Genomic DNA, 25,992 nt, shown 5'->3' on the forward strand with positions numbered 1-25,992 from the left:
AGTAGAAACCTGAAGGCATAAAAGGAGCAAGATACATAGACATCTGGGAACTAGCAAGGGAAAGTTGGGCCTGGCACGTTCAAGACATGCCAAGGAGGCCAGAGTGGCTAAGAGGAGTGAGCAAAGGGGTGTGGGGAAGGAAACGGGCTCAGAGAGATGAAGGGAGTGGGGGCAGGCAGAGCATATGGGGCACTGTGGGACCTCCACAAGGACCTTGGTTTGACTCTGAGAGGAAGCTCCTGCAGGGCTCTGAGCAGAGGAGTGGTGTCACCCGACTTCCACATTTGAAGGCTCACACTGGCTGTGATGTGAACGGTCCGTGGAGTATGTGGTCAGGGGTGAGCAGGGAGCCTGGTTAGGAAGCTCTCGCAATAAACCAGGTGGCAGCTCAGACCACAGTGGCAGAAGCTGAGGTTGTGAGAAGAGGTCATGTCCTGGATGTGTTTCCATGGTTACCGCCAACAGATTGTGCTCACAGATTGATTGGATGAAGGGTATTAGGGAAAGAGAGGCGTCGAGGATGGCTGCAAGGATTTTAGGTTCAACACGTGGAAGGGAAGAACTGTCATTCATTGACATGGGAAAGGCCATAGGTGTAGAAGGTTCAGCAGAAAAAATCCAAAATGACCGTTGGATCTTTAAGAAGAGGTGTTGGACAGCTGGATGCATACGTCTTGAAGGAGGGTCTAGGCCGGGGATACACATTTGGGATGGACTGGATACGATCACTGGGGAATGAGTGTAGACAGAGAAGAGGTCTCACACGTGGAAACTGCAGATGGGGAGGAGCCACCAAGGTGAAGAAAAAGCATGACAAGGGAGGTAGGAGGAAGAGCAAGAGAGATGGTCTCTCTGTGGCCACAGAAGACATGTTTTGCCTGTTTTGTCAAATGTTGGCAGATAGGCCAAAATAACATGAAGAAGTAGGATTGGCCACTGGAATTAGCCACCTGAAGGTCACTGGTGATCTCGGTAAGAGCTGCTTGACTGGAGTGATAGGGATGGAAGCTTGGAATTGGTTTAAGTGTTGGAATAGCCGAACAGATGGAAACAGTGAGAACACTCAACCATTTGGAGTTGGTTTCCTGTAATGGGGAGCAGAGCAATGGGATGAGGGCTGGGGGTGGGGAGTGGGCGCAAGGGAATCGTTATCTTTTTCAAGATGGAAACTATGGTCGCACATTTGCACGATAAAGGGAAGGGACGCACCACAGAGGGGACAGTTGCTGGATGGCCTGGTGAACAAATGGGGGGGCTGGGACCAGATGGGACCAGGTGAGAAACGAGCCCATGGCACAGATGCGTTAGTAGACGGGTGTTAGAAACAAAGTGGAGGCTCCTTTGTGATTACATCCGTTTTGCACGGAAACAGAAGTAGAGTCAAAAACTGGGAAGGGAGAGGAGGAAGAGGGAATGTTTGAGGGGCGAAGAGGAGGAGGGAAACGGCAGCCCTGGCAAGTGGGGGAGCGAGTGGGCCGTCAGTGGGACAACAAGGGGACGAGGACAATACGAAGTGGCGGACTATCATGTGACGCGCACTGTGGACGAAGTAAATTCACCCCGGTAGCCAATCTCTGGCCAACCACTTAAGGGATGACGTGATTAAGCTCATGCGGGTTCGTGTAACGGACAGTTGGTATTTTGGGCTGCTCAGCAAAATAATAATAACAATAATAAATAATAATATAAAGGTATGACTTAATACAAAATACAATATAAAATAATAATAATTAAATGACACCTTCCTGTTTGGGAGGAATCTCAAGATAGATGGGAAGGGCACATCAGAAGAAAAGGGGCAGTCCCTCCCATTCCCCCCCTTCTTGATAGCTAAAGTGTGGGCACCTGACTGTATGCAGTCATGTGGCCTCAGTATGCGCAGATGCTCCCAGCCAGGGCCAGGAATTCTGAGGGGTTCTCAAAGACAGCCACCAGGGCCCTCTGAGATCATCTGAGGTGGCTCCTGAGATGTTGAGGTGACATCCTGAGCTAAGCCTTATCTCCCCTGTTTCCTGTCCCCGTTGGTTCTGCAGGCTTCCTGCCTATGCTCCGAACTGGCCCATAGCCTTCCAATAAATTCCTTTTCTGCATAACCAGCACATGTTTATTGTTGTTTGTAAGCATTAATATGGTGAATATAGCATGAAGGAGAAGAGAAAGATCCAAAATCTCAGTAGGCTATAATACTTTGAAGCACAGACTTTTGGGGAGAGCAATCCTCATTACCCAGCCATGAGGACAAGGCCTCACTTTCCTGCATCAGCAAGAATTAACATGTGCACCGAGAGATCTGATGGCCTTGCTTTTGGAAGCACGAGCTTTAAGGATCCAAACAAGATGTGGAAAATTAACTCAGAAAAAAAGCTTCAAATTCTTGAGTGGCCTCCAATAAATTAAGACCCTGACCTGAAGCTATTGCGGCAATGATTTATTATTGTTGGCCATTTTAATTTTTAACGATTGATGGGTTATTTCTGTCCTCCTGTTTGCTTTTGTGAGATTACAGAAGTAATCCTCAGGCCTTGAGGAGTTATGAGGGACTGATAAGCTTGCTTTCTCTCGAGAAGGAATTGCATACGCACTCACAGGTAGCCCAGTCGCCTCAGAAAGTAGCCAGTTTCCAAATGGAACATAGAGAAACAATATAGAAAAGCACAGGACCGTGGGGGCAGGGAGCTGCCTCCTCGTTCCCATTTTGTTGTTTGTGATCAGCCTCCTTTCCTCACGTGTAGATGGCAAGAGATCAGGCCTGGGATGTCTCACCTTCTCCAGCCCCCGGAGCCTGGGCCTCTGTCACTTAATCAGGCGAGCAAGGTCGTCCCTGGGCTTCCAGTCAAGTGATTCTAACATGGCTCCATGATGAAGGGAAGCCAGGCGCCTTTCAGGGTGGAATGTGAACTCAGATTTCTTTAAAAAGGGGAGCCTGAAAGCTGGTTTTGCTCTTTCTCCACAGCTGAAAACCTATGTATAAAATAGTACGTCTCTGCTTCCAAAACTATTCTTAGAAATGAAATGAAATGAAATGAAATGTAATTTGCCTGGTGTTGGGTGCTTTGAAACATGTCAACTTTCTGAAACCTTACAACGCTGCGAGCGAGCGGTTCCTGACGTTAGTCCCATTTTTAGAAGTGAGGAAATCGAGGAGCAGAGACAGAGGCTGGCTGAGGAGCTGTGCTGGGCTTTGAACACAGCACCTCCTAGGCCTTCAAAGCCCGCCCCCCTCCACTGCAAGCCCCTTGTGATCTCTCTCCTGGGGGAGAATAAATCTCCCTATTATAAACCCCTCCAGCCCATGTGCTCTGCCAGTCCTTCACAGCACTTACCAAGGTTGGGATGACACATTTATTTGTGTGGCTATTTGATTAAGAAATCTCTCTTCCCAATTAAAATCTAAGCCCCAGAAGGCAAGGAGCCTGATCTGGTTTTGGTCATCAGTGAAGTCCTCGAGACTCAAGACTTGTGCCTGGCACATAGCAGGTGTCCAATGAACCCTTATGGAATTGATGAATGAATGGAAATGCCCGACGTTCCCACAACAGCTCACCAGCTCAATCTTTGTATTTTACAGTTGAAGATGAGCCCCCCTACCCCAAAGGGGAACCCACTTTAGTCAAGGTCACAGAGCCATGCAGTGGCTGAGCTAGCACTAATGCCCAGTTCCCTTTGACATGAAGGTTGTCTGAGCCACAGCTCTTACATAAACTCCATCTCAGTCGGGAAGGGCTTTGGCAAGAAATGGCTTTTGATGGCGTCTAACAAGGACAGAACTCCATGAAGACCAATCCCTTTGACAGGACTGAAGGAGTAAGACAATCGAGCACAGGGGTTTTTGCCAAACATCCCATGGGTGCTTAGTTACTAAAGAACCACCCTTCTTATTTTCAGGAAATCTTATTCCCTGAGAAATTTTCCCATGAATTCTAATTTGCTTCTGCAGTCTTTTACATGAGTCATATCACTTTGTACACCAATCACTGGTGTATTCTTATGTGGAAAGTGTTACTAATAATAGTCAACATGACACAAATCGTACAGTTTCTATAAAGCTTATCTTACAGCACATATACAGCCCAATGGAAATATACTGCTCATCTCTTATAAAAAATAACATATGTAACTGCTCTAATACATCTTACAGCACCTTGGGCTTATATTTAAGTTTAGCATTGATTTGATGTTACTGCTGCCATCTCGGTAGCTGTGTGGTGCCCGAGAGTCACTGTAGAACCCGTTCTCTGACCTCACTCATCACCATACGGTAAGAGTGAGTGCCACACGATGCTTAATCTCAGGATCTTGAGTTTGAGTCCCATGTTGGGCAAGGAGCCTACTTAAAAAAAAAATAAGAGTGCATCCCATTCCAAATTCCTTATTGGGTAAATGCAATACGTTTCCATATCAGTCATCATATACTGAATGACGAAGGCCACTGAGGTAAATGCTTTCCCCTCTGCCATCAAGCAAACAATTTTATGCAGGTAATTTTTTGAGAAGATGCTAAGGGAAGAAACCAAAGTAGCTTAAGGGTGTTTAATTATTAATTATCCACTGGATCATTTTAGATTTTCCTTAAGTCTTAAAGATAAAAGCTGTGACCTTATTTAAATATTTGTGGTTATAATCTACCTTCCATAAAATGCCTTACATAAAATGTAGCACTTTCATTTTCTTTTACTGCTAGCTTCAATCTAGCCTGAGTAAAGGATGTTAATGTGGGAGTTAATCAAGTGCATTCTAGTCAACTGCACTTAAGTTTTAAAAACCTGTTACATCATTATCATCACTGATCATGTACTTGCCACCCACAGCTATACTTAATAATGACAACCAGGATAATAGTATAGGGCAGCCAAGGCCATCCATTTTTAATTCCTGCCTTCACTCTTTCATCCACTTCCCTCCCTCCCTTTCTTCTAACCATCCATCCGTCCATCCATCCATCTATCCACAATTTTTTTAAGACTATATTCTCAACATAGGCATCAGGGTACAGGTCCCAGACCCCAAGGAGTTCTCAGTCTAATAGAGGGGACAAACACCTAAGACATGAGTCAACATCAACATGTGTGAAGCGCTGACCCAAAAACCTTCCTAGGAGGTCCCCTATGCTATGAGAGTACAAAGAAGGGATTCTTCAGGTCGGGGAGGGGAGGGGAGGGGAGGGGAGGGTGGGGGTATTTGGCAAAGTATTACTGAGGAGGCAAACGAACCATGAGTCCTACAGCAATGGCAAGACAGCTCTTCCAACAAAACTGTTGCTAAGCTTGATTATACAGACACACACACGCGCGCGCGCACGCACACACACACAGAATCCTTAGTTTTCCACTCATGGAAATCATATTAAGAAGGGCATTGTGAAGCAGATCATATTCTCCCATAGGAGAAATGTCAAAACTGGGGGCGGCATTCCTGAGTAAGGATTCGGCATCCAACAAATCACAGATATCCTCAACAATGCGTCATAAAAGCACGGATATAAATTATAGCCACTGCAACTTATAATCACAGACAATGCTTCCTATTCTTACAAATGGGTAGACATCATAAAATCAGAAATGGAATTTGACAGCTGGATGGGGACTCGCTTGAGTCATCATTTTGCAGAGAGGCCAGAGAGTGAACCGCGTCCCTGCGGCCACTCGGCAGACAGCGGCGAAGCCAGGCAGCCCTCCCAACTCCCGTGGGAGGTCTGGTATTCCTCCCTGTGTTCTCAGTGCTCCTAAAGTAGAGAAAAATGCGATTAAACAGACTAAGATTCACATGAAGCTTCTTTGGCTATGATAAGATGGGCAATGAAATTATGTTTGTCTTGTTGGCATCTAGAATATTTAGACTCTCGGGAGGTATCATCTCTTTACAAAAGCTCTCCGAGGTGCTTAGTTTCCTCTTGACAGTGTCCTTGAAATTGGAAATGATTGTGCCTGCCTTTAGCAGCTCTTGTGGGCAACCTCCTCCTTGGCACTTTGTTGACAACTATCAAGAGGTTTTCAACTATAAGTGCTTAACATCACAAACGTGAAAAAACCATAAAGCCGCTGGTGTGGGTTTTTTTGCTCATCTGAAGTCTTCCTAGAAGGGATATGTGCAAAAGTACCAGACAAATTGATTACGACGTGAAGGACATATACCACAAAGCTGAGAAGATGAGTCATGCCAAAGATACAGGTGCAGAATAAGGTGCAAAAAAAAAAAAAAAATTCCGAGTAAAGGAATCACTGTAGGACTGTAGTTACCAAGACGTTCCTGAGAGAGGTACGAATTGAGCCACGTCTTAAAGGATGAGGAGCACACGGGTGGAAATAGGAAGTAGATTTCAGACATAGAAGGAAATGAATAACAGATAAAAGGATGGACGTGACTCTGAAATAACATGGAAAGGAGCAAGAAAAGGGCACCCTTAACAGTAAGGTAAGTGAGAGGCACGTAGGATATAGACGAGGCATCCAGAGTCCCACGAATCTCGAATGTCACAGTTTGGGGTTGACCTTCTAGGCCAGTGAACCTAATCATGTAATCTTGAGTCACCAGCGTCGGGCGGTGCTCTAAGTAATTAGTTAACAAATAATAAGGCACCAAGGTGAAAGTATTGTAGCCTATTGGCTATGGGTGCTTCTCCCCCTGTCCCTGGGGTCTCAGCACTGTGGCCTGCACAGACTGCAACTCCATTTGCCAGCCTCCCCATCTTTTGCTGGAGGACTTTCCTCTGCAGGCTGGCAGAGTGCCGAAGAATAGGGTCCCTAAAGGCCCACAGCAGCTCTCGACCAATGACTGATGGCGGCCGGTGTGCAATGACCTCAGCCCCCTCGCCTGCCGGGCGCGCCAACTCCGAAGTACGTGTTCCAAGCCTGTGCTGTCCCACGTGGTAGCCACTGGCCACGTGCGGCTTCTGAGCACTTGAAATGCAGCAGCTCTGAATCAGGTGTAAAACTCACATCAGATTTCTAAGACTTAGCACAATAAAATAAAGACAAGGATGTAAAGAACCTCAACGGTCATTTTCATATTAATTACAAGCTTAAATGATTTTTTAAATATGTTAAATAACATTTTTTTTCCATGCATTTGTTTCACTTGAATTTTTCAGTGTGGCTGCCAGCAAATTCTAAATTGCATAGGTGGCCTGCATTCTGTCTCTACTGGTCAGGACTGTTCCAGACTTTCAGTAAATTCTATGTATTTTACTTTCAACCGTATGGTTGGTTTATGATTTATCTTCGGTGGTACATATTTGTTCACGTTACTTGTCAAGTAGAGGTTTGGGGAAAATAAAGTACACGGGTAAAAATAAAATTCTTAAAAAAATAAAATTGATGATATTTAGCTCCTAAAATTCACTTGCTTATAAAATGCTGTTAATAAATATTATGAAATGTCAAAAAAGAAAAAGCGTTCCACCACGCGTGCTTTTTTTCCCCCACAGAGTAATTTTGTGGGCTGCCCACAGTTGTCCACTGTGCAGGTAAGCCTTCCCGGTTACGTGTCACTTGGTGGGAGAAAAGGAAGCCAGCACGTGGACCTCAGCAATCAGGAATGTCTTAGCCTGACTCTGTCAGAAGCAGACCCTGACGCAAGTCTGAGAACGAGTCACTTATTCCTGAGGTGGTCCCCGAAAACACCGGTAGGGACAAGATGGACTGAGACGTGCAGGGACAGGAGACCAAAAATGAGCGTGACATCAAGTCCGTCACCTCTGTGGGCACCTGCAGCTTCGTCTTGCCGGGGTTTCCGGGGACTTACAGAATGTGCGTCTCAGAAGATTCCAACTGCGAGGGGAGGGAGGTATTTGCATGTGACTCCGGTCAGCCACTGGTCGGAGGCTGCTGCTGGGAGGGACGGTCCGTCCCCAGCGCCTCGGCCTGCTACCCGGCGGGCAGAGCAGGCCAACACGCGGTTGCAAGAGCTGTTACGCAGGGCCTGCTGGGGGGGGGGGGGGGGGGGGGAGGGTCTTCTCCAGCTTTAGGGGTGGAAGCGTGACCCAGCGATCTGTCGCTGGCAGATCGGCTCAGTTGCTCCTCTCTGCCCTGCAAGTCTGGAAGGGACACAAGGCCTGGAGAAACCCCAGCCCACCCCTTGCAATACCTCCTGCTCACTTCCCTTCTGGAGCAACTGTTACGAGGATCCATCTCAGGTGCCTGAGTGGCTCCAGCCCACTCAGGCCTCAGTCCTGCCGAATGTGCTATGGGTGAACGAACACACCCGTTCCCCGGGCTGGCCGCCGGTGGGTTAGAGCAGGGGCACCGTACTAGTCGTCCATGACTGGCAACTGCTCTTAAGGGTAAACACGCCGATTCTCTAAAGGTTGTTAACTGTTCTGAATACTGCCCCTGCCCCAAACCAGTGCACATTAAAGTAAGACAAAAGGACACCACCCTTGCTAAATCTGAGGGGTATGTATTCCGGAGCTGACCTAGTGCGATCCACTTTGGAAAGAATGACCCGCGATCAATCCGAGAAGGTCTAGATGACAACAAACATAAGTTTCTGAGCCCATCTCTGCAGGCGTGTGCTCTGTAAGGGACCTCCCTCAGCTTCCCAGCCTGGGGAGCCAGACGCTGATTCTGCCAAGGCCCAATACTGGTGGTCGCGGCATTTTGCCCCAGAATGTCATTACGGTGTTCATGCCTCAGCCTCTGTTCACCTTTAGGGGCTGAGACCTGTCATAGTCAAGACTACTGCTGCTTCTGAGGGTGATTCCAAAGCCCCCCTGAATTCGTTAACACAAGCGTTTGCATTCAAAGAGCCAGACCCGAAGCCTCTCCTCTGTGATACGGACAACTCCTCTATATAGAAAATTAGCCATCTGACCAAACAGCATTCGCAAAACCCCAACATTTCTGCGGCTCCAAAGAAGAAAGCTGCTAAGCCCAGCCTTTACAGGTAAGATGCCAGGATAAATGCCCTCATCAGATTCTGTTCACGCTGAGTGTTAGACACCATGTTTTCAGACTCTTGATCCCTCTCTCTCAGCCTGTAGTAAGTTGGAGAAGCTATCCTTTCCCCGAGATGGTCATTCTCATGTGACAGCACTCCGGATAAGGAAACCCGGAATACAGCAAGGGACTAAAAAGGACTCAATCTTCATGCCATGTTCCAGCATCAGCTCTGAAATTCCTCTTTCCTACAGGGATAGGAAATCATTTTGCCTTGCTGGCTTACTTTAGTCAGTGACTGCCTATTACTTAGTTTTCCTGTAGATCTCATTGATAAGTTATTTAGAATTCAAATACCAATTTTCACTGCTGTGAAAAATCACTACAGTTTCCGGATTTATAAGGTTCTAGCTATTAAGGCAAATATTCAGGAATTTATTTTACCTAACCAAGAGCACCAAAAAAAAAAAAAAAAAAAGCTTCTTCTTTGGGTAAAAATATTTTTTGCAAAAAAATAAAAAAACAAAAAATCACCAAGAACTATCCAAAAAGGATATTGTATCAAAAAGGCACAACTCTAAATACGGCTAATAAATCAAATCTAACCTTGCATTACATTTTAATATACTCTAGAATGCTAGGAGTTGTTACCTCTGCCTGATTATTAGTCTCATCCTGTGGTGACCCCAGAGCGGGCCCCACAGAAACCCAGGCCTCCAGCCACCTCCTGTGGTTTACGGCCTCGTACCTGAACCACCCGCTCCAACCCGTTTGATGCTCCTCAGGCCAGCTTGCTCAAGACCCTCTCATTTCACAGCCTATGACGCATTTTGCTTTAAAACTCAGCGCCACATCTGGGAGCAGCCTGCTGCTCAGATGTCCGTGCCCTACCCCTGCCACCACTCAGCCCCTCCTCCAGCTGTCCTGCCTTTGGTCCCCCTGGACACACACCACAGGCTTCAGCTGACTCCCTTGGATGATGTGCTCACACGGCTTGTCCCAGACCCCTACCAGGGTCTGTCTGGACACGTGTCTGCTTCCATACACACTTAAAAAATATATAAACGGCAACCGTCTACCTTCATTTCTCCTTTTGTTTTAAATCCGTAACTTTAAGTAGCTTTAACAGTCGTATTGTTTATACTCTCAAACGCTGCCTCAACCCGATAATGCTATCCTTAAACAGAACGCACTGGATGGTTGGATGTAGGTTTTAAACTTCTCCAAAAATGGGTTATCACGCCATATAGTTTGAGACGTGCCTCACATCTCACCAGGCTTTATAAATCCCTTCTAATCATGCAAAACAGATCCATATGGTTATTAACTCCAGAGAGAGATCATGAGGCACCTCGGGAAGGCACGTCAATTAAAGTTCACAGGGGGTCACCAAAATGATTCCTGGGACTGAGTTTCTGGTTTGAAAACCACTTCTATGAAGCCAGAAACACCTCTGTCTCCCTCAAATGTACCCACCCGGGCCAGCTTTATGCTCATAAAGTGAGAGAAAAGCATACACTAAGGTGATGTGACCCAAAATAGTGGTTTCCCTAGCAGCATTCAGATAATGAACATAAATACGCGGTATTTAAAACAAAAAAAAAATAGCATGCCTATATCCTCACTGACTCTGCTAGCATCAATGTGGCCCCAGGTCTGGCTCATTTAAGAACTCAGGTAGCGGTAGAATCAGCATTTGCTTTAATGGTCGTTCTTGCTCCAAGAAGGCAAACATGAGAAGCCAGAGGGTCCGCCCTCCCCCGGCCCCATCTGTCTAACTGTGAAAAGAACTGCTAGTTCTCAGCTCACAGAGGAATTCAAATCCTCATCAGCCTTTACTTTAGTAGTTTCTGGAATCACTAAATCTTAGGACATCTGGAACAAATCAGGTCCACTCACTGTAACAACTGGATTAAGGACAAAGAATACTCGGGTGGGTGGGGGGAGGGCACAAAGGAATTCCCCAAATCTGCAGGCTGCTCAGAGGTCTGATGTCATCAGACAGGATGGCGGGCAGCGAAGTAGGACCCGACCGGGCAATGGCACGGTGCCACCCTCTACCCCACATACCCCGTTTCTTCAACCTGACCGCCACATACTCAGAATGTAAGAAGCTAATGCGTATTTCACGGAAGCTGGCAGGCCAGATAACTCAAGAGAACCCAAGTCGGCGGGGCCACTGTGGTCCCTTGACAAGTAAGTCTGTCGTGGCCGTAATTTCTCCTTGCTTCGAGCCCAAGAAGCAAATGGGAGACATAAATGGTCACAGACAATAAAACGTGTTGAAATTCCAAGCCTCCCTGGATTCGGAACCGTTCTTCCTGTGAGGTGAGCAGCCATAGGAACAAGGAGAAAACAGCTCTGCCCACCTGGGTCCTCTGGATCTCCCTGAAGCTAGAAACAAGAATACACATGGCATATTCAGCATGTCCAACAACCACGAACGTGCCCCTCTGTCCACAACGTAGCTGCCACGTTCACCCCAAGCTCAGTTTCTCTGCTGTGGGCCTGAGGCACTAGTTTCCTTGAGCTCATCAAAGGTCTGACGGGAAGTTACCTGTGCCTTTAATAACCCAAGAACAAGGAATGGATGTTTATGACAATAGCTTTCTAATGAAGTCCCCGTTGTGGGTATTACCATAAAAATCTCTCTACTCCAGTGGGCAAGGCAAAAATATTTGCTTCTCTAGTATGTATCTTTTCCTGTAATCAGGAAAAACTTCTGAATAGGGGTTTTTATGGCACCAGATACTCTTGGTGGTCTACTGAAATGAATGGTCCCCTTATCAAAGTAATGTTTTAAAAATGCACAGGGGCGCCTGGGTGGCTCAGTCGGTTAAGCGGCCGACTTCGGCTCAGGTCATGATCTCGCGGTCCGTGAGTTCGAGCCCCGCGTCAGGCTCTGTGCTGACAGCTCAGAGCCTGGAGCCTGTTTCAGATTCTGTGTCTCCCTCTCTCTGACCCTCCCCCATTCATGCTCTGTCTCTCTCTGTCTCAAAAATAAATAAACGTTAAAAAAAATTTTTTTTTAAATGCATAAAATGAAAAATCAGATTACAAAGAAACCAATCATACAAAAATATGATAATTATATTTTAAGATGTGTGGTTTAGCAATATGTGTTTTGTTTTGTTTTAACAACATTAAGTAATAAGATTTGGCGGTGGGTCTAGTGACCACCATAACTTTGAAGTAGGGGTGAAGGTAAGTGATATTTTGAAATATCTTCAACATTGTAAGTTGATAGGAAAACATCAGTGATTTCTATGTGCGACAGTCACAGGTCCCGCTAGTATTCCTATGCTTTGGGGTCTATGTTCCTAATCGAATAAAATGCTGCATTTCAGCTTGGAGCTAGTGAAAATAAAGATCTGATTGTTTTCCTCTTCAAGTTCACAGACCGCACGGACTCTAGGCACAGGTCACTAAGGGGATGTGAACCCAGGCTAGAGCCTCTGTCTTGTGGGCAGGTGAGTGGGGGGGCTGGTTTAATGATGGGAAGGAGAGGCCACACTGGGGGAGTGAGGACAGACAAGAACGACATTTTTGAACGATGGACAATAAGATATTTGCAACTGCTGTGGATTTCTTTCACCTCAATTCCACTGTCCCTGGACTAACAATGAACCTGGGGAGGCTGGCGGGGAGGTCGACAAGTGAGAACCTTCTCCTTGGCTTAGAAGCTTAAATTGTTTGTGTTTTTCCACACTGGGCGGGGACAAAAGGAAACGCTTTAAAAATTGTCTTTCAGTTTTCTTCTTGAAGAAACACAACTGTTGCCAGAAGTAATGGCATTCACGTCTTGTTCAAATTTCATTATCACAGGAAACATTCTAAAAAAGAGCCCAGTGCTCCCGGCAAGGAAGGCTGATTTATTCCATCTGAGTATCATGTGTTCCCTCATGTACTGAGGACTCTAACTGCTTTCAGTTTCTAGCACTCAGGACATTTTGCAGTGAAAGCCATTTCTCACAGGGGTACCCCTCTCCTGTTATCCCTTGTGTCTGCACAGTCCTCCTTTTTTAAAAATTATTTTTTAAATGCTTATTTATTTTTGAGAGACACACACAGAGTGTGAGTGGAGGAGAGGCAGAGAGAGAGAGAGATACAGAATTTGAAGCAGGCTCCAGGCTCTGAGCCGTCAGCACAGAGCCCAATGCGGGGCTTTGAACTCACACATTGCGAGATCATGACCTGAGCCGAAGTCGGACGATCAACTGACTGAGCCACCCAGGCGCCCCTGCATAGCCCTCTTTAAAAAAAAAAAAAGTCCCAGGGACAAAGCAACCAGAAGTAATCCTAAAGACACAGAATCCCACTCACCCCCTGAAGTGACCTCCTACACGTCACTCCACAGGCCTGGTTTTTAAAAATCCCTAAAGCCTCCCCAATTCTGAGAGGGCAGGTGAAAAGTCCATTGGCAACTATTTCCCCCCACTGATACCTGACAAATACATTAGATTTAGTTTCCTCCTGAAACTCACAGTCTTAAAGAAAGAGATCTAAGAATGGACAAATCAAACCTGAGGTCTGAGTGCTACAGCCTGTCAGGTGGGTTTCTCCGGAAGCAGTCTCTCCCGGGGATTCAGGAGGTTCTATCAAGGGATGCCCTGAGGGGCAAGGGGCCATGGAAGGAGGACAGGCGGGGAAGGAGCTGAGCAGGACTATGGTCTTGGGCAGGGTCTAGCCTTGGCCTGGTTCACATGGGGCACAAGGTACAGCATGAAATGAGCTGCACTTGAGATGGGGAGGCTGGCTGTTTTGTACCCCAAATGAGTCCATCACTGGCTGAGAGCTGCCCCGGGGTGGGTATAACCTCCCAGGCAGGGCGACTGCTGTGAGAAAGGGCCATTCTCCAGACCAGAGGCGGGGCAGCTGGGAGCTCTTAGCAGCCAGCACTTATGGCAGCTGCACAGTAAAAGGGACCCGGGGGTGGCCCCAACAGCAGCCACCCAGCCTCATCACGTTTGGGTCAAGAGCACCCAGCATGGAGTCAGAGGAGCAGGATCACGGAATCCAGAAGGTTCTTGACACAGCATCTCCCTTCGCAGGGCAATCGCAAGGATCCGTGACTTCCGGGCAGGACATGCGACGCCCAAGCTTGTCACCTTTGGCTCTGGGGGAGGAGCCAGTAGCCGCAGGGGACAAAGCAAAAGGATGGTCCCTCCTCAGCTGCAGTTGTCTGTGGTTCTTCCTCTGTGGAGAGCAGCAAGGCCAATTTCTGATTTGCCGGGGGCCACATCAGATGGCTCAGAACAAACTGGGGAAAGGTGCTACCAAGGGAGTGTGTACCAAGGCAACAAGAAAAGTATGTGCGGGGGGCGGGGGGGGACATTTACCTGTGGCAAGAGACCACAGACCCAGTCACAGGACACACTGCAAAAGTCCTAGCACAGAAATAGCAGGTGGCTCCCTGTCTGCTCTCGGCTTGAGAAGCAAAGGATCTAGCTGTCACCTTCTCTTCGCTGCTCCTTTTCATGGCTTAAATGTCCACGGAGAAGGAAAGTAACAGCCATATCACTTGGACCCTGTGGGAAAGATGCTTCCACATAAAACCTCCGACGGTTGGCTGTATTTGAAAGCCAAGGAAAATGCTACCAAATAAAATTTTATTAGGTACACCGGTGACGTAGACCCAGCCTCCCCAGGTCGCTCAGGAGGGAGGTGGGCTATGTGCAAGCCCTTTCCCAGCAGCGTCTGTGGTTGCCATGGTCACCCACAAGCCTGCCTTCAGCAGGATCCGTAAGCTACTTTCTGGATTCCCCAACCTCTCACCATCCAGATGGAAAATCCCCATGTGTGCTCAACTGGGGGAGGGCTGTCCCTGAAATCTAGTGTTTGTTGGGATAGATTTCTGCTGCTCTTGGGCGGTGGGGGGGGTGGGGGGGGTAGGTGGTGCTGAACACGAAGTGACCTCCCCTCCATGTTTTCAATCTGCCTAACAAGGGAACACGGTCAGTTCCTCAGGCGGTGACCCTGAGTTCACCTTCTCAAAGAATCAGTGACCCACTGTCCGCAACCTCACGCTGAGGCCAGCAGGCCGTTTAGGAAACTACAAATCAGGTCCTCCCTGAGATAGGAAGGAAGTTCCTCAAGTCATTTCCACTTGGTTAGCGAGTGCAGCACAGTGGGCATGAAGGCGAGGCCAGGTTCCCCAAGCTGCCGTGGCTACTTAAAGACAGAGGCCATGGGTCTAATGGCTAGGACGCTAGACTGGGACTCAGGAACCTACCAGCAGGTATTTTTCCTGCCACTGCCATTTAACTTTCTTTTTGACCTCAGGTAAGTGACTCAAATTCCTACTGGCTTCCTGTTCTATACCCGAAACCCTATGGTTCCAAGTACATCCATGAAAGCCACCAACCACAAAGGACCTGTGAGCTGGGCTTGTTTCTGCCCTGCCTGGGACACTTTAATGGGGAGGGCATCTCAGAGCCACAGGGTGATCCTCTGTGCTCATCCCCAGACTGGGCTGGAGTCAGGGCTCCAAAGAAACACTTAGTCCATCCACTCAGGTTCCTCCCAGGATGATGGAGGGGCCAGAGGTCTTATCCTCTGCCACTCGGATGTGCCATGGACACACCCTTACCTGTCTTTCCTGCTGTCCTCAGGAAAATGGGAACAAAGCTCCTATCCTTGTGCCTGGCTCTTGGGTTTGCTCTAAAACCAAGTGCTCTTCAACATATGGGCAATACTTGGTTCTGTTCGCAAGAGAAGAGACAAAGGAATAGAATACAGACAAATGCAATAGGAAAGAAAGTTACCATAGTAATGGAGAATGTTGGGCATTTGGCAAAACATGGAAAGAAAGCATTCTCGGGAAGTTGAAGGGAAGAAGCCTGGGGGGTCAAAGGTGGTATAACACTCCTGCTAGAAATTCCAGAATAAATTCATTAACTGAGATTCTTTGAGAAAGTGGGTGTAGCAGACATAATCCACGCACCTGCCGCCCACCTCAGACTGTTCCAAATGCCCTTGCTGACTTCCAGCTGCTAGTGTTTGCATCTTTGTATCCAAGGGTCTTTTTCTAGAGCCGGACAAGGCTGCTGCCTGCCACAGGTTGGGAGTGCCGGGGAATTAACTGTCGCTACCCTCCCAACCCGAGAGCAGCCCTCAACCAATGACTGTGAGTCAAACACCCCGGTCCCTTCACCCCTCTGCTGCAATGACTGTGAGGTGAGCATTTTCCACCTTTCCTTCGCATGTCCTTGCAGGACGAAGCTACTATCCACAGTGGTAGCCGGGTATGACGAACTGACTGATGGCCTCTGTTCACATCCTTTGTCATGTGACATTGCAGCCCCTCCCGTCAGGAAGTCAAGTTTATGTCCCCATCCCTCAAATCCCGTTGGCCCTTTGGCTTCGCTTCGGCCCACAGAATGTGGCCACGAGACTAGACTTCACGAGTCTTTGTGCGTCGCTGTTCTGCATTTCAGACCCCCGCCACACAGTAAGAATAAGCCTGGGCTAGCCTGCTAGAGGATGAGAAACCTTGTGGAGGCCAGTGGCAGAACCCCAGTCAACAATAAGCCAATTGCAAGCAGAGGCAACTGGCCAATCTAACCTTGGCTTCAGATCCACGAGGGAGCCCAGGAGACCCCCAGGCCCAAACGGCAGAGCCCAGCCTAAAGAGCCGACCCACAGAATCAGGAGATAAACAAATGGCAGTTGTTCCAAGGCATGAAGTTTCGGCACTGTTTGTTACACAGCAGTAAGTAACTGGTACGTTGGTGTTCCACTGTGATACGGTGAATCTTCCCCATTTGTTTCCACCAAGCCCGGCATATCCACAGCGAGTGCTCTATTATTATTTGTCACATGAATAAATATACTAGCACCGTGTCACCTCCCGTCAGGTGAGTAGAAGCTATCTACCCTGGATCGATACCGCATCTTTCAATCTCCCTTCCAGTGTGCGAATGTCTCTTTGCTTGCCTGACTCTGCTGATTACCTTCCCAGGGGCCTCAATCCTACCCTCTGCTTAGGTAACTCCCACCGAAGGACCACCCACATGTCCATTCGGCCTTGCTGTGTTCCTGGAATGTGGGAGACACGCCTGCTGCCCTCCATTAGGGAACCCGCATCAGAGCAAAAGCAAACTCATTCTGAGAGAGGGCAGTAAAGATGAGCAATCCTTTGACTCATTCAAAAACTCCTCTTCATTGGAGTATTTCATTTTTCTTTCAAGAATACACCCTTGGATAAAAAACCGTCCCTGTGTCCAGAGACTCCAGAAACAGCCATTGCAAAAGCCAGCTGCTCCCAATTAACAAACTTCTTTTGCATCCCCCCCCCCCCACCTCCCCCAGATCTGGGACAGATGGCGAAGAGAAAAGAAACAGTAAATCACGTGGTTGATATTCTGGCAAAGGGCACACGTTTTCCGTGTTTCTGACCAGCCTCCAATCATCTTCTTTCATAAAATAACAACAACAACAACGATGATGATGTTATGATGATAATGACTGAGGAAACCGCTCACGTGACAGCCACGAGCTCATGGTCAAATCCGAGGCCTGCCAAGGAGAGGAAAAGCCAACCTATGTGGATTAAGGATGGGTGACTCAATGCAGAAACCACCACTGACCCAGCAGGACGGGCAGTGGACCTCTCCAGGGAGAAGAGCCGTTGAGCGGAGCTCCACATGTCCGACAGCACATGAGGAAGCATGAGCGGGGAACGGACGGAAGCCATCTTGAAAATGGCTTCCTTAACCCCTCCGCCGCCTTTCTGAATGGAACTTCTCACACAGAGGATGACTCTCTCCCCAAGGTCCCCAGCCATGGTACTTCTGGTCCAGAGCCAGTGGTATCAGACCCCAACAGCAACTAGTAGACATTCCCAGCTTCAATGACTTGAGCCAGTAACCTAGCTTTCCTGAGCATCTGTATCCTCCCCACTAAAAAGAGTGTAATAGTATTTATTTACTTCTCAGTGTCATGGAGAGGACTAAATGAAACAATAATGCTAACTCTCATTTAGTCAGTGCTTATTGTATGCTACGCACTTCTGGAAGTACTTAAATATGTTTTAAGTCATTAAACACTTAAAATAACTTGCTAAGGTATTGCTATTATTTCTCCCATTTCATAGATGAGGGCACAGGTGCAGAGACGTTCAGCAACTTGCTCAAGGTTGCACAGCTGGTAAGACACTACGGTGTGCTTAATGTATACCAAATACTCTCTAGAGCATCTGGTGCACGGCAGGTGTTCCAGAAACAGGGGTCTCTTCCCCTTTATCAAACGAGACTTTACTTCTACTACCTGTCGTGCCATGGATGATTCTGGCCACTTTGCTACTTTTGAGAGAAGAATAAGTTGTTTCAAGTTCTAAACAGCTCTCTGGGTGCAGCGATCCTCCTCTTGAAGCCTGATTTTTCATGGATGCAGTGGTTTCCCCGCCAAGGATTCTGGGAAATGCTCCTGACCCCCCACCCCCACTGTGGTAATAGCATTGCTAAGGCTACAAACATTGGACCATTAAATGTGGCCACTAGATGGTTCTCCTAACTTCGTAAATATTTTACTGTGTCTCTTCTGTTCCCTTAAGAGTTCTTTCATTATTCCGGTTGGCGAGCCAGAAGGCACTGAAATGTTCCACTGGTCTCCTATGGGATGCATCTAGATGGACAGATCAACTGCCATGGTCTATATTTCTTTTTCTTTATCTTAATCACACGTGATATAGTCTTAGGTACTGTAAGTATTCAGACAGACAAAACAAAACAGTTGCATCATTTTACAAATGGAGTTTTCAGTTCTGTTTAATAGAAACAATCTAAACAGCTTCATCCCTATTCCTGGACATTTTGGAAATGGCATGTTTTGGAAATAGGCTCAAGACCATTAAAGGCTGTGAACTCTAATTAAAGAGTTTGATTGCTTTAAGAGACAACAGGCCTGCCAGAATTCATGCTCTCCGGAGAGAAAAATAAAAACATCATGAGTCCCCGTCACAGATAGCATTTCCTGGCTTGATCCCCGGCCACTCTGGGGGACCCAATCATTCCCAGATGTCTTTCCCTCCATCCTCTCCAGACAAAGCCTCCTCAGTCTGGTGGGTACTTGGCTGCTTCCAGCCACAACACCTTGTCTGCACCCTCCGCCCAGTCATTGGAAGGATCTTTCTCGGTTACCACTTGGCTTCGACTTCTCAGTACAGTGGGTCACAGCGAACACGAGAGCCAGGCTCTAGAGACGCTATGAAATGCAAAAATCATGTCCAAGTTGCCCTTTTGAGATAGTTGGGGAGACACCATGGTGGAGATCAACAAAACATGTCTTCTCAGCCCAACGCTGCCAAGGGGATTCTGTGCCTGGACAAAGGGCAGCCACCCCATGGACCCGTGCCAGGGACTAAGAACTGAGATGGATGGCTGACCCCAAACCCAAGCTTTTGCTGAGTGGAAGAGAGGACAAAATGACCCATCCCACGTCAGTCTCTCTCGGTCTTGCCTCATCTCTCACTGTCTTCTCCTGACCCCCTCCTTCACTCCAGACACTTGTAGATCTCATGGGAATCAGCCCTCCACACTGCCATGCCTCTGCTCACATTCTCTGCCCAGGATGCCTGCATCCTCCTCCTCACTCCCTTCATTCCTCCCCTTGGAAGCTGCTCTCTGGTCCTACAATGACCCACCTGCCTCTCTTCGAGCACTGACCGGTGGTGCCACCATCACCCAGCTGTCCTCTCCAACCCACACTGTGCATGTCAGGAGAGCAGGGCACACACACTGTTCATTTCTGCAGCTTGGAGCCCAGTTCTTGACTTGAACAATGAAGGGGTGTGCAACCCACCTGGGGCAGAAATGATAACCAGAGCAGCTTGTTTCTGATTCTGGCAACTAAGCCTTTGTCAACCAAATTCAGACCTTGGCTTCCACCAGCAGTTTATGGACTGTGCCTTCTCTTACTTTGTGCCTGGCTCTACGTGAAGGTCCAGGGAAATGCAATGTAATTGGAACTACCATTTGGTTTGGTATCTTTCCCTATCCAATTACCAATTAATGTTCCTCTGATGACTCTTTTGGGGACAGCTATGGGCCCAAGATACAATGAAGGTTTAATGGGGGATCCAGACAAAAGGCTATTTTGAGAGGCCAGGGGGCCTCCTGGGAAATAACTCATCCTAAGGAGAGGCTTAGACCTTTCATCCAAGGACACTGCTTCTGAGGTTCAGAAAATCTCCCCACCCAGTCTAGGTTACATGTCTGAGTTGAGGATGACGGAATTATAAGAAAGAGACACAGAATCTGAAGCAGGCTCCAGGCCCTGAGCTGTCAGCGCAGACCCTGATGCGGGGTCAAAGCTACAAACCGCAAGATCATGACTTAAGCCGAAGTCGGACGCTTAACCGACTGAGCCACCCGGGAGAGCCGCCTTCTTCTTTATGTGGTGGTACAGCAGATTGCCTTATGGGCCCCAATTTACCCCTCCCTGTACTTATGCCCTTTGCTGTGTGACTTTGCAGTTCCTCTCACTAAAGGGGCACAGAATGTGTTCCTTTCCCCTGACTTTGGGGTTGACCATATGACTTGTGACCAACAGAATAAGGCTAAAGTGAGAGTACACCAGCTCTGAGCCTAGACCTTAGGGTTACTGCAGGTTTCTGCTTGCCCTCTGAAGGGTCACCTTGCCACGAGAAGAATATGCCCAGGCTAGCCGACTGGCTCCAGCAGGACGATGAAAGACACATGGAGCAGAGCTAAAGTGGATCACCCGAGCCGAGCAGAGATCAACCTACCCTCTGTTCACCCCCACATGCACGGGCGAGTCAGTCAAGATCCAGCTGAAGCTGACCCTCCACCAACCTGAAGATCCATGAGAATAAATGATTGCTGTTTTAAGCCATTGAGTTTGGAGACACCTGGTTACGCAGCATTTTTCTGTGGCTGTAGCTAGCTGATACAGAGGGGGGCTGGGTCCTGGCCATCACACCCGTCATTCTCAAATTATCAATTAATGGGCTCACAGAGCAGAACTCACTCTGATCAACACCCCTGAGGGTCCAGGGAGGGGCAGTGGAGGCGGTTTTAAGCACAAGGTGTCTTATTGACCCCGAGCTTTGGGTTTTTATCTTAATACATGAAAAGTACAATTGAACACAGAGAGATTTGCCCATATCCATTAATGGGCAGTGAAAACATCAGGACTTCTGTAACCTAATATTTAACCTTGGAGCAAGTGACATTTTCCCACCGCTCAGGGTTTTCTGATCCAAAACAAATTTCCAACATTTACAGTCTGCCTCAAGACAAAACGAATTCATAGATTTTTGTTTCATGTTACTTTTTCCCTAAAACACTTTTTGGAAGACCTATTTAAAACTAAGAGTAATGACCTGATAATTTATGAACTTTCTGTAGAACTGGTTTCTCTTTCCAGAAAATTCTTCTTAACGTTAAAAAATTCCAGTATCCATTTCATTCATTTGAAGTAATCTTCTAAGCTTGGCAAAACACACGCCATTTTAATGCACTAATCTTATCCTAAGTAAAAGTAATGTGAATTAACATTTAAGTGGTTTAGGGGAGTATTGTTGGAGGAGGGGAGGGTGTTACACCATCTTCTGCCCAATAAACGCAAACAAAAGAATCTTACTTTGATGACTAATAGATTATTTATCAACATAAGTAAGCATTCCACTGCCGTCACTGATAGATGAGGCACTGATAGACTGAGGTTCAAGAGGGGATATTTCTTACATTTCACCCAAACATAACTTTCATGGTTACAAATACGGGACAGAGGCACCTGGGTGGCTCAGTTAGTTAAGCGACTTCTGATTTTGGATCAGGTCATGATCTCAGCCTGGTGAGATCAAGCCCCACGTTGGGCTGCACACTGGGTATGGAATCTGCTTGGGATTCTCTCTCTCCCTTTCTCTCTCTGTCCCTCCCTTAACTCTTTCTTTCTCTGTCAAAAACAAAAACAAAACCCAGGGACGCCTGGGTGGCTCGGTCGGTTGAGCATCCGACTTCGGCTCAGGTCATGATCTCATGGTTCGTGGATTCAGGCCCCACCTTGGGCTCTGTGCTGACAGCTCAGAGCCTGGAGCCTGCTTCGGATTCTCTGTCTCCTCTCTCTGCCCCTCTCCTGCTTGTGCTGTCTCTCTCTCTTTCTCTCTCAAAACTGAATAAACATTAAAGAAAATTAAAACAAAACCAAACCCAAAAAACAAAAAAACAAATAAGGGATATAGTATGACATTTTAGAGAATAAGTGTCACAAGTGATGACTCTTTGTGAGAAATGGTAACAGACACCTGGAGATACTTTCTGGCCCCCAGACTAAAACAATCTTTCAGAAGAAACTGTCCCAAAAGGACACCATTCTCTGAAATGTGGCCAGATGACTCAGGACCAGCACCTTCGTCGTACAAGAAATCTAAAGTAAAAGGTTGACAAAGAGGAAACAGAAGGCCTCTGTGTGGTTTACCCTTGCCTGGGGACCCACATATGGTGGGAAGAAAGCCTGAAACAATACGGACTGTTTACTTGAGTCAGGACAGCCTGCCCCTCTCCTTCACCCCCTCCCCCCATAGAACCTTTACCTGTTGTTAAAGCAAATGCCACTGTTAAGTGCTGGGTGGCGGGAGGTGGGGGGAGTTTTTTTTCTTTTTCTTTTTTTTCTTAAAGAATCTTCATATAACAGTAAGTCGAATTACAGGAACTGTCCCAATTAAATACTGGCAGTTTCTTCTGGTTCAACCTAACACAACGAGTCAACAAAAAATAGCTCCTCCCTTCCCCCCACGTCACACAGATCCAGGAATGAGAAACATGGGCTACATTGGGAGGTATGTGGAATTGTAAAGAAAACAAAAAGCGAATCATCCCATCCGTATGACAGCTATTGTGAAAATGCTCGTAGAACATACACTCTTTTAAGCTGTAAGATGCCCTTGTCACCCACCAACTCTAGTTACCCTCTTCGGTGGGGAAATGGGCACATTCTGGCTTTGGGCCTGGAGGCAAGACACCCTGGAAGCTCTCAGAACGAGGTCGTGGGAGGAGCCCCGAGTTACCTGGAGAGCAACAGCTGACCCCGAAGCTGCAGGTCTGTGGCACAGTCCTCTGAACGGCAATTCCTTTCAAAGACGGTCTGGGGGGAGATAGGACAGGAAGGTCAGGATTTAACGGCAAAGGAGTACACACCAGCCAACCACATCCTTCTAGATCGGTGGGAACTCTTCCCGGGGAACTGGCACCCACGCCCTCCCCGCCCACGAAGCCAGGCTCCAAGAAAGCCCAGTCGGCGGTGGCCTTGACTGCGGAGCGCGTTCCTTATCTGATTCACTTCTCGGTGTGCGGAGATGCTTCTTCGGGTGGTTTCCTCAACACGGGTACGTGGCAGGTGTCCTTTCCACCTGTGAGAAGATCTTTAAATGCTCTCGGACGTGAGTAAGAGTCCGGTCGTGTAAAGAATTCTTCGATGACAGCGGGGTCATTGTCTTCTGTCCGCTGTCTTGGGGAGTGGGGAGGCAGAAAATCTCTACTTGACGTGGGTTCCGCCTGAGCGATGGGATTTTATCGTCTTAGTTTCAAAGAGAAAAGTCAAAGGCAATGACGCCATTAGGCTGAGGGCAGCACACCGGGGCGGAAGGGACCCTTTCCCGTGTCTCGGGGGTGGGGAGGCAGCCTCTAACCCAGAGTGGGCCTCGACGGCCAAAGCCCCACCCAGTGCTGGGGCCTAACGCTCGGAGTGTCCAGAGGGCCTGCCCTGTGTTCGGGGCTGGGCCTACCCGTGGGGGTTGGCAGGGGAATCGGGAGCGGCACTTCAGGAGGAGTTACGGTTTTCCCCCACGGCCCACAAGCAGGCTTGCCGATGTCTCCCTCAGACTGCTCTCCAGCTCTCGTACGTGTCTAATCTATGGACAGCAGGTTCCCTGTGTTCTGGACTGACAGACGCTGCTCGCTATTGTTAAGCGGCTTTGATCACTGTTGGATTTTGGAGAGAAGAGCCTGTTGTCATTTTTTAGTCGTAAATCATTCACTGTTAAACCTCTCCTCTGTCACTGCTCGTGTCTGGGTTTTTCCCCACCACAGAAAATGGTTCCCGGTGATTTGCTCCCCTCCCACAGGGTACGTCCAGGCGGCTCTCGGGACGCCAGTGCGCACTCCGGTGAACTTGCTGGCCAGCGGAAAGTCTAGACCTACCAGACAGAGTAATTTTGCCCTATGGAAATTCATACTCCTGTGTCAAACTTCCAGAAGAATAAAGCGCCCCAGCCAACATTCCCTGCCTTGATTGTGGCGGGGGAGAAACTCACGGAAGCCTTGGGCAAAAAAGGAAATTCCCATGTTCTTTTGGACACCACTGGGGGCAGGGAGAGAGCCAGACTTCCAGGAGACTTCAGTAGAAGACTGTTGAATAGAAGCGCTTTGTTTCCCATCTCAAGCAAGGAGAGAACAGGAGGAAGAGGATGTGGGCTACAGGGATATCTCAGGCGAGAGAAGCGGGCTCTCCAAGGGCAGGAATGAGGGAAAAGCACCAAACGCGGCTTTACCATCAAGCTAACGAAACCGAAGCCTGAGGGTCTCTCGCTGTCAAGCCCTGACAGAGGCCTTTTACCTGACTTCTTCTTTCATAACTTCACATTTTTCTTCAAGAGGACTTTCCTCCCAATTGAATAAGCTTCAGGCCAGCTCTGCCCCTGCTGACAGGCTCCTCCTCTGCACGAGTCCGTCCAGCGTCACGGGGTCCCCAGTTCCTCCACCTGGTTCACCCGCCGTGTGTCCTCCCATCCCGCCAGGAGCAAGTCAAGAGCACGTCTCTGAGCCCCTGCCCCAGGAGCTCAAGCTCCCGCCGTCAGCTCTGACAACTCTGGACACTTTCTCCTGCTACTGCTCATCTCAGTCGTAACTCGCTGATTGGATCACTACATGTTTCCCGTTTATCTCCCCTGCTAAAATTATGTTCCATGAAGACGGGGACTCTATTGGTCTTGTTCACCTCTGTGTCGGTCCCTAGAGCCTGGCAGGTTGAAGTTGCTTCGTGCCACACAGAGGACCACACGGTGCTCTGAGAGATGGGGTGACCCCTGAATGCCCCGATCCGGGTCAATGCTATTGCACCTTGTGCTCTCTATTTCCTGTCACTGAAACTGGCTGAAGTCTTCCAGCGCTGCTAAATTTCCATCCGATAAAGACAAGAACTGAGTCTTCCATAAATAGATAGATATGCACACACACGCTGGGGTATGTATACTTACATACACGCATACACGTATACACACACGTTATGCAATCGCTTACACTCACCAGCTAAAATTAAGCACAATTTATCGGAGAAGATAAAGTACCAGCTTAGACATTAGCCAGGACTCAATTTCCACAGTCATAAAAGGAAAATAAGCCAAGACTTTAGGCAAAGACCCTCCCAAGCTGGGGAGGCACTTGTCTTACAGGCAGAGCAGTAAAGACCGAGGGATCAAACACCTGCCTCACGCAGCAGGGAGGCTGAAGTGGAATCTCAGATTCAACTTTGGACCTGGATTTGTCTCTCTGGGCAAACGACCATTTTGTTTCCTGAGGAACCGAAAAGCATGTCCCGGGACAGAACAGGGGCAGACTGAAGCCTCAGAAAGCCAACTGGCAACACTGAGTTTCCAGAAGCAAGTAAAAACTACTTCTCCTTTACTAAGGACAAAGCGTACAGGTTCCCTGTGAAGCCAATGGGCCAAACTCCCAATTTCCCTCTCAGGAATGACCCCGGCGCCAACCAGGGCCTCCGAAGAAATTCCTCTGCCCACTTTTCCCCCCATCTCCCTAGTCTTCCGGGCAAACACAAGCTTGGCTGCTCGAATCGGACGAATCCCCCGCCGGCTCAGATGCAGTCTCTCCCGCCTCCCTCCAGCCTCCACCTACTGGTTGGCAAAGCTGGGTCAATGTCTTTACCTGGAAGAAGCCTTTCTGGAAAATACAAACAGATCCGAGGAGCCATCGTCTCTCATTTCTCTCGGGTTAAAGGAGGCAAATCCTTTCTCTCAGGAGAAAGCTGTTTCCTGCCTCAGACTTTGGTGACCTGTAGACTAGACATCCAGTGGCCTCTTCAGCCCCAAGGACTAGATTTCCTTGTTGGCTCCTTCCTCACCCTGGCCTCTCGGGAGAACAGT

The 25,992-nt window shown here is 48.1% G+C and overlaps 1 protein-coding gene across 1 annotated transcript in view; it reads right to left on the reverse strand.

Annotated features, from left to right (window-relative positions):
* The window catches only part of ITGA9 (integrin subunit alpha 9), a 342,670-nt gene that overhangs the window by 129,272 nt on the left and 187,406 nt on the right, over window positions 1–25,992 (reverse strand). The window contains 1 exon segment of the mRNA XM_042903314.1: window positions 22,903–22,979. Within this exon segment, the coding sequence (XP_042759248.1) occupies window positions 22,903–22,979 (77 nt within the window).

This window comes from Panthera leo, chromosome C2 (genome assembly GCF_018350215.1).
Source record: "Panthera leo isolate Ple1 chromosome C2, P.leo_Ple1_pat1.1, whole genome shotgun sequence".
Classification (NCBI taxonomy): Eukaryota; Metazoa; Chordata; class Mammalia; order Carnivora; family Felidae; genus Panthera; species Panthera leo.